This window comes from Pinus tabuliformis, chromosome 2_2, assembly GCF_031772625.1.
Source record: "Pinus tabuliformis cultivar Carrire ecotype Pingquan chromosome 2_2, CPIR1, whole genome shotgun sequence".
NCBI classification, from domain to species: Eukaryota; Viridiplantae; Streptophyta; class Pinopsida; order Pinales; family Pinaceae; genus Pinus; species Pinus tabuliformis.
The window spans coordinates 148,613,447-148,627,240 of NC_142300.1; the positions used below are offsets into that span (position 1 = coordinate 148,613,447).

The following is a 13,794-nucleotide window of genomic DNA, read 5'->3' on the forward strand; positions in this document are numbered from 1 at the left end:
TTCAACCACAAGCAGTGTGCCCACCTACACCCTTACACCCAGTAATTACCGTTGGCCCTTTCACCAAATGGGGAATTTATTTCATGACCTGTAACCCTTGCTCGATCGGGGGGCATGGTTATATCATCGTCGTCGTCGACTATTTTATGAAATGGGCCGAGGCGATGCCTACATACAATGCTAACGGTATTACTGTCATGCAGTTCCAATTTAACCGCGTTATAGCCCATTTTGGTGTCCCTCAAGCTATCATGACTGACCATGGATCACATTTTCATCAAAACATGATGGCAGATCTAATTGATCAGTTGGGCCTTCGACATGATAGATCAGCTCCATATTATCCACGAGCCAATGGCCAAGTTGAAGCAGTCAATAAGATTTTGATTAATATGCTTCAGCGTACCGTTGGGAAGCACAGAAAAGATTGGCATTTAATGCTATTCTCAGCTCTTTGGGCTTACAAAAAATTTTCTAAGATGGCCATTGGATTCACTCCGTTCCAGCTGGTGTACGTTTTAGAGGCAACTCTTCCAATCAAATGCGATATCCCTTCACTTAAGCTAGATATCGAACTTCTTCTGAATACCTCACCTAAAGAGGAGGGGCTACTGTATCTTGAGAGACTTAACGAGACTCGTCGCATTGTTGTGATGGTCATCGAAGCTCAAAAGAAATGGGTCAAAGCTCATTTTGACCAAATTGTTTCTCCTCGCACTTTTGCTGAAGGCGACCTGGTCCTTCTTTAAGATCAAACCAATGATAAATTGGGGGTAGGTAAGTTCGAACCCATGTGGAATGAGCCCTACATTGTCAATGTGTCTTACAGAAAGGGGCCTATGAGCTATTTGATTATGAGGGAAATTCATTGTCATAGCCTCGTAATAGGTTGTATCTGAAAAAGTATTATGCATGAGATTGGTGTAATAACTTTTGTACATTAGTGTGTTAATTCATTAGTATGCATTTTGATATTTGGTGTGTTTATTTGCTTTATAGACGTATGTTTTTCTGCTTGCCCTGTGTTCCACTTGGTTTGTAGATGTCATCAGGTCATTACGTTGGTTTTGTTGATAGTACTTGTCGTAGCACACAGAACCTATCTTCCACAGCATGGGTACTCTATGACCCTAATGGTGAGTTGATTAACTTACAAGGTATCTACCTTGGTCGAACAACCAATAATATTGTTGAATATAGTACAATTATTGAACTCTTGTCAGAAGCAGTTGTTCTTGGCATTAGGGATTTAATTGTCAAATTGGATTCACAGCTCGTTGTGTTACAATTAAACAATGATTATTCAATAAGGAATTTACAAATATTTCGTATGTATCTATGTGTTAGATTGCTAGAAATAAATTTGGATTACATTACATATCAACATATTCCATGTAATTTAAATACATTGACTGAAGAAAATTTTGTTCTTGTAGACATTTGCATCATTTGTAAAACTGAATCATGTTATGAACACATAAGTAGAAATAATATATATATATATATATATATATATATATATATATATATATATATATATATATATATATATATATATATATATATATATATATATATATATATGTATGTATGTATGTATATGTATATGTATATATATATATATATATATACATATATATATATATATATATATATATATATATATATATATATATATATATATATATATATATATATATACATATATAGATATAGATGTATCGCGTATGGTGGAGTGTTTACATCAAAATGACAATAATAGAGTGTTCTGAGACACTTGGCTTTCAAAGCCTACAAAATTTGTAAAAGTGTAGATGACCTATCAAACTGCACGGTGCTCACGATAGTATGAAACCACCCTGGTCACTCAGCCTAATAGCCAACGCAGTCTCATGGAGACTCCCACAATGTGTCTTTGCCAACGCAGTGGAACATCATCGATAGTGGCATAATCTGGAACCCCTCGTGTGATTTCCTCTAGATTGCGTTCCATCTTAGATCAAGGGTCAGCCCCTTCCTCGTAGTCCACACCCAGTATCGGATGGGAAACTCATCGTGCTATTCACAACATGCCAGGTGGTCTCTTTGGTCCCACATCTGCACATTTATCATAAGTTTAGTCTTAGTTCAACCTTTTATAAAAATCATAAAAACTTGAAAAAAATTCAAAAAACAAGTTTTTACCTGCGTCGGTCCAATGTTTGCCTGGTGGCAGAGGTAGAACTAGATCCCCTCTGAAATTTGTGTCGGCATAACCGTAGTCATCTACCATAAGCAGTTGGAATTCAATCTAAGTGAAGAACTATGGTGGATAATTCATATGTCGACCTGTGCCTCCTCAAGGCATGAGCTAGCTCCATCTCACGAGCCTCAGATCTCAGGGGGTAGGATGTGGTACTTTTGCCCACTAATACCTGAAGAGCGATATTCACTCCAAGAAGAAGATCACCAGTATAGAACCAAACCTGAATTGCTTCAGGTTTCTATGCTTACCCGTGGTCAGTTGTCGCTTCATATTCACCAAAAGGCCTCCACACCAGTTGAAGATGGTGGGGATCAAACATGCAATAGCGAACTAAAACTGAGACTTACAAGACTGATGAAAAGCTTGTGTGCCAGATACACGCACCATGGTGAACAAAATTCTTCTCAGAATGAGGTTATTGGTGATTGTTGCAATATTCACCTTACCTCCATTGGTTATCTTGGCACCAGGATAGTATCTATGGACTAGAATCCTAGTACTCTCACCTCCTTGACGAGATCCAAAGAGTTGAATTGCTTCTCCTCGACGGGATAATCTCGTGATGAAATAAATTTCCATCTCCTCCAACTCCATTTCTTGTCCTTTGATGATGAAGATCTCTCGATCTACATCATAGAGGCTGATCAGATAGGGTAGCAACTCCATCTGAGCCCTCAACCCTATGGTCCAAAACAATTTCAGTAGGCCACAATCCCTCAGAGCATTTATACATGCCAGATCCTGAGATGCTTGGAAATCCTCGGCCTCATGGCCTCTTTCTTTCCACTCCAAGACCATATTTCTCCTGCAAACAACATTTGAACACTTATTAATGCTTTTTACATGGATAAAAATCATCAAATTTTTCTTAAAAGAGAGTTTTTAACTTTAAAAAATCACTCTCAGTGCCATCGCGCTTGTTTTTCAAAATAGTGCAATGGCATCGCACAAGCCTTTGGGCTTAAGTGCGACCATCACAGGTTCGATGACCATACTTGCAATGGTTGTCGGCGACCTAAAATTTTTAAATCCTCCTTTCTAGCCTAAATTTCACCGTTAAATGGTACCCTGGATCTCCTACAGAAGCCACTGGAAAATCAAGAAAATTAGGGCACAAAAGCACTTTCAGAGCTCAATTTGGTAAAATGGTAAAAAATGAAATTACTTTTACCTATTTATAAGTTCTGAAAGTCATTTTGTCTAATATTTTTGTAATATTTTGATATTTTCTTGATATCAGTGATGGGTGTGTTTCTTGTTCAATTACAAGTACCTTCAATGTGAACAATGATCATTATTGACTGATTTTGGGAGTTTTATTTTATCTCTTTTTCGGACTCATTAAATAAACGAAAAAGGAACCCCCTGGAGTCATCTTTCAACTCTTTTCTGACTCTCAAAAATTCAAAAGATTGTTGAGTACTTGTCATTTCGAACTCGTTAAAGTAAATGAATCAACATCATCTCAGTATATGTTTACCCCTTTTTGTGCTGAGACTGACTATTTATAGAAAAGGTACACCTTGATCGACATGGTCAACAAGTTCCCTTGGATATTTTTTTCTAACTTTTTGGATTCGAGGGACAAATTATGAAAAGGGACATGATGGAGTTTTATTTTACATTTCTTTTTCAAACTCTCTAAACATGAAAAAGATACCAATTTTTTCTTACGTCGGGCTTGCTAAAACTTTGTGATGAACGACTCTTCACCATGATGAGACTGAGCTTCTCCTTCTAAGGGCTCATAAAAATTACTAGGATGGATTCGTTCAAAGAAAGAACTTACATAACAAGCATATGTTATCCCCTTCAAGATTGTGAATAAAAATAATTGGGGTACTCGCTAGAAATAGCGGGGGGAAATGAAAGATGAGACATCCTTTGTATAGGAAGAAAGTCGCTTTTGAACATGACACTCTTCTTCTCTCATGTCGGGTTTGCAATATCCTCACTCAGTCACTTGTCCTACCGAATTTGGTTGATCTATCTTGCCTCTCATTTGACAATTCCACGTTGTCATCATGACCTTTAGTCCCATGTTGGGTCAGATTCTACCACACTCTGGAGTCATGTCGCCAATATGTTCAAGAGAAGTCCAATCTACAGTTATTTACCTATACATTGTTTGAATCATTGCTATAGTCTTGAATATCATACCACGTTATTCCTTGTTTCGTTTTGATGATGGGGGATTCATCATTACCCTCCTTCGACGAGTCACTTCCTATCGACTTCAACTCACTATCCAGGAAGATGACTTAGGAACTCCCTTTCAGTACCTTAGAGCTTGCATGGCTTGATGGAAATATCTTTGCATCCGACAACAAGTTTTCACTATTGGCCTTCGATCAGGTGATTCCATGAGTGTTTGACATCAACTTCACTTTTCACATTCACGGATTGTACTATTGTACCTTGAGGTCCATTTTCATTATTGGTGGTTTCTATCATACCTATTAACAGTACACATTGTTGGTCGGTAATCAAGTGGTTTCCTAGCATGCTCGACTTCAACACATCTATTCACATGTTAGGATTCATGCATTGATCGGGTCAGGATGGAGCGCAAGACCCTAAGTCTTGTCTGTTATGGCTTAGGTTGCATGGAGTTTTATGTTATTCATAATTGTGCACATGTTTCTATTATACGGATGGCTGTGACCATACTGTGAACCTTTATATTCATGATGATCCTTTTTATCTAGATGGCTACACCCATACCATGGATCTTTTATTTAGTCTTCATCATCTAGATGGTTGCATCCATGTCATGGATTCATGTCTTGATCTCAAATATGTATATGTATATGTGTCCTTGATTTTCAAGTCTCCTAACAATGCGTGTCCTTGTCCTTGCCAAAAGCTCGTAAATCATCTCAACCATCACTCCTCGTTCTGCCTTCATGCTTTAAGGGGAATCTGTTACACATTATTTTGTCACGCCTCCTGCACTTGCCTGTGACATACCCTAAAGCGCCTGAAACATGATCATTATATAGTAGACTCATCAATGTATACAGCTCAGATCCCTCCTTTAACTTTTCTTGGAAAATACTTGGAGCTTTCCCTAAAGAAATGGCTCTTGAAACCCTAAAATGCGAGTCATCGCCCTTATGAAGCTCAAAACCGTGATGATCACGTGTTGCACCTTGTTAAGTCGGTGATGAAATCACTCTGTTCTCTCTCATACTCGCGATGGTCTCAAAAAGGAAGTTTTCCAAAAGAGGATGAGAAGTTTCGTGATCTAGAAGCTTCCAGAGTGGCGAGTTGGAGGTGGTTTTGCATAGATAAGGTCGAATCCTCTAATTTTACCTCTTGGTCTCATCGCTATGAGATACCTCCTTAAGATGTGGGCCTAATCCTATCTTTGGAGCTCTCCCAACCTATAAATTCCCCCTCTATCATTCCCAAATGGTTGATATATGTCCATTTGCACCCTGATGCTGAGCTTGTGCTTAGAGGTTATTCATTAGACTTGGAGAAGGAGTGTGGGATATTTTCTTGGCTTGGACTTGGATTACCACTCAATGAGAGCCTTTCAACATCAAGGCTATGGTTTTAAGCTGCCCCTTATTCTTTAAATAATAATACAACTACTAGTTCATCTTCCCAAAATATATATTCATGTATGTATTGGTTTGGCATTCCTTAATTAGCTAAATAGGTTATTATTTTATTTTCTATTGGTTTTGGCATGCTTTGCTGTCTCTTGGTCATTTTTGCAGGTACATAAGAGCTGGAAGAAGCAGGAACAAGGTCGTGACACAAGCGGTTCGAGGATATCAACAAAGGAAATCAGATTAGCATTAGAGAAAGGTAGGTTTTCTCTATTGTTCTATTTTTCAATTATAATCCATGAATATATCTAGGTTATTGTCCCTTCAGTTGCTAGACCCACTCATTGGGCTATAGGGATCATCTCTATCCGCGGAGAGAATTAACCTTGTCAACAATGCCTCCAGTATATTTGTGCCCACTAATATTTTCAGTGTCGAGGATTAGTGTTTCAATTATGCTAGTGCCAACGAATATTTGTAGTAGTGGGGATTGGTCTCTTGAGTAGGTTGGTGCCTATAAAAATAAGTTTTGTGCTTTTCTTCTAAAATGGTTTCCACAAAATTCTTGTGTTGCATGCTTTGCATATGGTAGATCTCATATGTGATTGTTTTCTTATTATTCGTGAATGTTAAAATAAGTGAACATTATCTTATATTGACTCACACCCCCTAGTATAAGTGTGTTCTCAACAAGGTTATTCCGAAGTAGGGGGAATTGACTTTGGTGAGATTTGTTGGTTGTGGAGCCTAGATAATTATCTTCCTAATTATGAGGTCTTGTTTTTTATCCATTTTTGGGCCCAATTTCTTAATGGGTGTAGGGAGAATTTCCTCCTTACTATTGTCACCAAGTGGTCCAAGGGGGGGGGTGACAATCCTTTGGAGTTCCCTATGGTGGGAGTTAAAAGGAAGCACCCCTAAGGATAATTTTTAGAAAAATAACCTTATAAAATATTGTAATTTCATAGCCAATCTAAATAGTTCATTGTTAAGTCATGGATTTGATGGTATATGTTATGTTAAGGTTTCTTTTTCCCTAGAAGGAAACCCTTTTTTATGAGGAAATTGTATTGTAGTTGTATATTGTGGGGGAAGGAAGAGGAGGTTGCAGTGAATGTGTTGTAGGTTGTAGTCCTTTCATTTTGTTTGACGGAATAAAAAGAAGGAATGGCTATTTCTCCATGGATGCATCCCAAAATCAGGTGAACCATGCATATTGGTGTCTCCTTTGTATTATTTCATTCTATGTTTTATTTCCTCATTGATTTGATCTTATTTCTCTATTATTTTATTCCTATTAATTGGTATCAAATCCAAAGATTTATTTGGTTGATAAAGCTCAAAGGAAAGAATGATTTCTGGTTCGAGTGGGAGCAATGGTAGAAGAATGTTTTAAGGTCGAGAAGTTTAAGAGCCAAAACTACCAACTATGGAAGATGCAAATGGATATTATATGTACCATAAACATATTTTTATATCAATGGACGAAAGAGTAAAGAACCTTGCAACTATGAGAGATGAATAACGAGGGATTCTTGATAGAAAGGCACTAAGAATGATACAATTGTGGCTCACAACATCTATGGATTCAAACATTTCAAAAGAAAATAAAATGAAGGGTATAATCAAGGCATTGGCTAAATTGTATGAAAAAACCCTTAGCTTCCAAAAAAGTATTTCTTGTGAAGGTTTATTTACTATGAAGATGCCAGAAGGTGGGTTTGTTGCTAATCATTTAAATGAATTTAACACAATCACCAGCCAATTAAGTTATATAGGGGTAAACCTTTATAATGAATTTAGGGCTATTTTGATTTTGTGGTCATTGCCAAAAAGTTGGAATGGCTTAGTCTTGGTTGTGAGTAATTATGTCTCTATCTCAAATAGTTTAAAGTTTCATGATGTTGTTTTTGTTATCCTTAGCGAGGAAATGTGATGAAAAATCACGGGTGAGACGTCAAATAATTCTTTGACTGTAGAGAGTATGGGAAAACAAAAGGAGAGAGGAAAAATCCTACGGAATCATGTAAATTCTAAGAAAGGCATATCCAAATCTAGGGGGAGGTTGGAATGTTGGTATGTTGGGAAGAAAGGACACAAGAATAAAGATTGTTGGTCTCTTAAAGAAAAAAAATAAAGGAGATACACAATGGGAGAATAATAAGGAACAAAATGTAACAAGTGAGTTGTTACAATATGCTTTAATCCTTTCAATAGATATATATATATATATATATATAATCTAGTTTCAATAGGGAAGTTAGGAAGTGAAGGTTGTACAGTTACATTTATAAGAAATCCATGGAAGACCACTAAAAGATATTTGATAATAGAAAAAAGAGAGAATGTATTGATAATATTGACTTTTCTATTTCTTTAGCTTCTATAGGAGTGGATACAATGTTATGGAATCATGGGCTCAAGCACACGAGTGAGAAGGGGATGTGGATTCTACAATCAAGGAAATTGTTGCTAGATTTCAAAAAGGTTGATTTATACTTATGTGAGCATTATGCTTATGGAAAACAAAAAAGAGTTATATTTCTCAAACTTAGGAAGGAAAACGTTATCATTGCTACAAAATCCTCAAAATTTTAGCCTCATTCAAATTTTGTAGCCTCCCATTGATTGTGTGAACTATCATTTTGAGTTGTTAAAGTTTTTCCATGCTTGTTATCCAAGATTTTCTAAGTATTCATGTTCCTTTCTAAAGAATCCTGAAGTGTCATTTTTTTTAGAGGCATTTGTGGTGCACCTTTAATAGGAATCTAGAGCGCACTCTCTTGTGTTAATTGATCGTAATTATTATTAGAACATGTTCTGGACATATTCCCATGGCATAGCGCACCTTTCAGACACAATCAACACTTTTGTCTTAAAGGTATACCCTAAGTGTCGTACTTGTAGATAAGTGTCACATTACGATCATTTCACTGTATACATGTTAATTTTGGGTATTTTGTATCAATTGTTCATGTGCATGGGTGTATATGCATGTGTGATCACATTTAATACTTGTTATATTCTCTACTTTCTTGTCTCATTGATCTCACACTTAGTCAATTTTGGAGTCCTTATATGTCCCCTCATCTTGCACAATTCATGAACACATTCATCTTCTAACCAAGTGATGAGCAAAATGCACATTCATAAGCCTAAATTATGAGACCCTTACCTCTTGAACTTGTGCAATGTTCTCATCTATAGGACAAACTCATCCACTGTGCATTGAGAAACCTCAGAGCAAAGTCACTCAACCTTGCTTCCTACACATACTCACTACACAAACTTGACCAACCCCACCTTCAATTGTGCACTATAGATTCTAAATGGATATTAGGGCCATTTATAGACCCTTGCAATGCTCAATTGTGAAATCCTTAGATCCTCCTCCCCATCCACTTCGCATTGCACAGTTACAGTGCCCAAGCTTGCCACCCTTACCTCATAAACCTACCTTCTGCGCAATGCCTTGACCAGCCTTGCCTTCACTATGCACTGCGCAATTTGAGTGAGTAGTAGGGTAATATTTTAGCCCTTATCATGCTTAACTTTGCAACACCTATACCTTCTCTTCAATCACTACACACTATGAATTCTCTATGAGCAAGCCTACCTTCTATGCCTCCAAGACCTATGTAATGCGCAAAATCTTACCTCCTCCTTCCTTTCGACTACATACTGCAAACTCCTAGTGCCCAATCCTTCTCTCCTTGCCTCCTGATCATGTGCATTACACCCAAGAAGGCCTCTCTTTCAACCCTTACGCATTGTCCCATCATAGTCAACATTTTGCATGAGAAAGCAAGGTATACTAGGTGATTTTGGGATTGATATTTTCTTGCCACGAGTGAACTCTATTTGCAGGTGTTATCATCCTAACATGTAAAGATGATGCTCAAGGAGGACATTAAGGAGAAATTTCAAGAAAACACTTGTGAAAGTGATATGTAAAGGGACCATTAAACAAGGAAACAAAGGAACTCTGAACTATGACAGATGAGTGAAGACCAAGGTGACATGGAAGACTCTAATATTATAATCAACCCTTTTTGGAGGATGAAGATGAAGTACAAGAAACATCTATCATGAAGAAAAAGCAGCCATAGAAGAAAAGAGAATAAATTGGCATTGACACACTACAATAAAGTCTCGTGTGACAATTGCCAAATCGTAACTCTTCAAAGTGTCAACACAAGGGTGTTGCCTTGTCTCGTGTATTTTTCCACATTATTGGTGGAAATTAATTATGTAATTTCGAAAATTATAAAATGTAAAATGTGTGGAAGCCCAAGGGTCATGCATGGCATGCATATTGTGACTAGGAAATCCATGAGTCATGTAGCAGCTAAAAAGTCACAAGAGAGCTCAAGAGTCATGAGGGAGGTCAAGAGTCGCATGGGAGGTGAAAAGTCACCTCATTTGTTATAAATAAACCCTCATAGCTCAAGAAAAGTATTTTTCTCCTTGGCTTCTCAAGTTAGTCATACGAGAGAAGATCATTCTTTTGAGGAGAAAGTGGTAGCTTAACGTTCCACTATTGGAGCTAGTGATGTATCGTTGTAATTGTGTACCTTGGAACTTTCACTTAATGATTTGAAGCTCTCGGAGATGACGCACTTTCATGAATATACCATGAATGTTGTAAGACTATTCTTTCATTGTTTGCAGAGTATGTTTGTGTTTATATATACTAAGGATAATGAACTATTTCGTTGGCCTTAGTTTAAATCTTTAAATTATGGGTCTCTTGCTTTCATGATCAATGTTTCTTTGTGATTTATTTAACAAGATAATTAACTATTGTTTTAGACATATTTGTCTGTCCTTATTAGGATAGTACTAAAACTTTTCTTCTAAATACTTACTTTCTCCTCTCCATCCATGAAAGAACCTTTATACACATTACAATTGAGTATTTCACGAGGCTAACTTACTTGATTACCTTGAAATTATATGCATACTCTCTTATGTTGTTTTTTGCATACAAGGAAAATCATTAAGATTATGGCAGTTAGGCCTATTTCCTAGATGGGGCTCCTACTCCAAACAATGTAAGGTTTAGTTGGGACTTCATATCAAGGAGACCCCTTGTACATTGGTGGTTTGTAGCACCATCAACATTTTAGCACTAGAAGGAGGGAAGCCTTTGTATGGTTGAAAACTCATCACATCCACATAAATAACCTTTAGTTCAAGGTAGAAATTGTCCAAGTCCAACTTCAAGCCACCTACCTGAGAATAAGGTCATCTCACCAAATGATGAAATGTGCTTACAAAGTTACTTAAGAGAAACTCTATATAATTAGGCCCATCACTTGTTAGTTTGATAGAGCTCTCATATTACTCCTTGTTACACGTGTTCTTCCTCATAAGAAATTAAGGAAAGAGACAACCAGTTGTGGTGTCCTAGTTTCTTAAGTGGAAGATTTAGTTACTACTACCCTAGATGATTTAGTTGACTCACCTAAATAATATCATCATAAATGGGATATTCCACCACCTATTGGGGAAAATATGGAGGTAAATGGGGAGTAATTCCATTTTTCAAATGACGAACAACCAAGGGATAACAAACAACCAAATGATAAATAAAATTTGAACAGTATAGAAGAACAACCTTCAGAATCTGAGAGTGAGCGGGAGGAAGAGAAAAAAGGCATGGTTGAAGACGAATTGGATTGGATGGCCCAAGGGCCTCTTGCTATTCCAAAAAATCTTCATCGCTTACCCAAGAACCCAGAGAAATTACTTACAAATAATGACCCTAATAAGAAGACAAAGGTTGAAAATCACATTGATGACTTCTACTTACATATGAGGATGTTAAAGGTATGTTACAATGATGTTTCTTGTAGATTATTTCCATACACTCTTGAGGGTAGAGCATCAATATGGTATCACAACCTTTATTCCAAAATTCAATCCACAATTGGAGGGAGTTTAAGCAATTTTTCCTAGATAAATTTGTTGATGATAAAACCCCTTCCATGTTACTGAAAAAACTTAGCAATATTAATATGGGGGATAAAGAAAAGGTTAAGTATTTTAATCATAGATTTACTTGAATTTTGAAAAAGTTCCCGATTGATGTGAAACCTCATGATTCAATCACTAAGGATTATTAAATTGTATCCTTGCCTACAACTATTTCTATTTTTGTGAAAGGAGTTGTGAGGGAAACATTGGATCTTAACTTTGCAGAAGTAATTGTTGTAGAAAAAGACTTATCTATTGGAGTCATTTATGATCAAGGAGATTATAAGTACTCTAAGGACACTTGGAAACAGTCTCAAGCCTCTTCCACTAAAACTAAAGAGAAGGATCCTTTTGACATGGAATATTGACTAAGTCTTTGAAATTGTTGACTAACGAAGTATCTAACCTCAAAAGGAAGTCAAGTGAGGCACCCACCAATAAAAATTCCTTTAAGTCACTTTTTAAGAAGAACACCAATTAATCAACCAAGTCTACATAAAGCTCTAATGTTGTATTTAATGTTGAGAACTTTTTCATGGACAAGTACTATGCGTTTCGTCAAGAAGCACATTTTGAGAAAACATGCCCACAATGGAAACATAACATGAATGTTGTGGTTGCCAAAGTCATAGAAAGTCTATTAGCAAAAGAGATTTCAGAGCAAAATCAAGAGACCAATGAACCAACCTCGAAGGAAGAAAATACAAGCACTGGTGATTCAATTTTCACTTTCGATCTTATTATGAATAATGATCAACAAGGTGCTAGTGAGCCCCCAGTGAGTGAATATCCTCCGCAACAACAAACTAAGCAACATAATCTGAGGAGAAAAGGATCGATGCCTAAGAAAGATGTAAGGAAGAAATCGTTGAGAAAAAATTTACCACCAAGTAATCATGCTCAGAGTGCATAGATGATCTGAAATGTTGGGAAAACTTGTTAATGTTATGCAAGCTCCCTCATCAGTATTAAAAATATTTTTAGGATTGTCTCAAATTAACCAAAATGTGAAGGATTTATGTGTCATGTGTTATGTGTCTTTTATGAGAAATTCATGAGGTTAATTAATTATTTAAAAAAACATATACAACAAGTAAATTGCAGAGAAATAAAACAAAACAAACTCATACCACAAATATGATGAAGGATTTCACCCCTTCTGAGCTACATCTCCTTGGACTTGCTTCAATGGCTAGGCCCTCTTTGGATTAACGGTCAATTCTCTATTTTCATGCACCTACAGTGCTCCAATGGCTTTGCAACCTACTCCATTAGATTGATAAGACCCAAAAACCCTATAAATGACTCTCCAAGCTCTGTAATTGGACTTCAGCTGATCTAGGCTTGACCTCCTCTCCTGGTGGCCCTATGCTTCCTTAAAATTCAACGTAGAAAAATCATGTACATAAGTGCCTTTATGCCTATGCAACCTATTCAATTATGTTCATATCATCCAAATCATCTATAAATGACTATTTCTTAGCCAAAATTGATCGAAATATGCCACATTTGGAGTTAGTGCCGAATTTATAAAACCTGCCAAAATTATGCCAACCTAATCCACCATTAACTAAGGGTTAAGTAATGGTTGATTAACGTTAAACTCGCTTAATTCGTTAATGGTGAAGTTAGCACTTAATGCTAGTGGTTAAGGTTTGCAAACTTGGTCACATGCGAGAGGTGAATGCTAGCGGTTACCTCCAATACGCCACGTATTAAACTTAAAATACATGTATCCCATACTTGTTAAGTAACATTGTTTTGGTGTAGCGGTGGAGCATTGTGCTTATGTGGGCGAGGTCACAAGTTTGATTCCTGATGCAGGAGCATCCAAGAAATCTTCATTAAAGAAGGAATCCAAAGTGGAGAAAGGAGGAGACGTGGAAAAACGATAAAAATAGAGGACAAATTATGTTAAAACTGAGCTAAATGATGGAACGGATAAAGTGCCTAGAAGACTTATTTAATTTAATCTGCCATATGTATGCATAACATGAGATTAGGGATCTG

At 36.7% G+C, this 13,794-nt stretch overlaps 1 protein-coding gene across 1 annotated transcript; it reads left to right on the plus strand.

Annotated features, from left to right (window-relative positions):
• Positions 1-287: 287 nt before the first annotated feature.
• Positions 288-749, plus strand: LOC149191865 (uncharacterized). The gene has a single exon (XM_089406760.1). The coding sequence runs from the start codon at positions 288-290 to the stop codon at positions 747-749; it is 462 nt and encodes a 153-aa protein (XP_089262886.1).
• The last annotated feature ends 13,045 nt before the right edge of the window (positions 750-13,794 follow it).

Coding starts and splice junctions, on each gene's coding strand:
- LOC149191865 (XM_089406760.1), top strand. CDS start 288: ATGGCAGATCTAATTGATCAGTTGGGCCTTCGACATGATAGATCAGCT.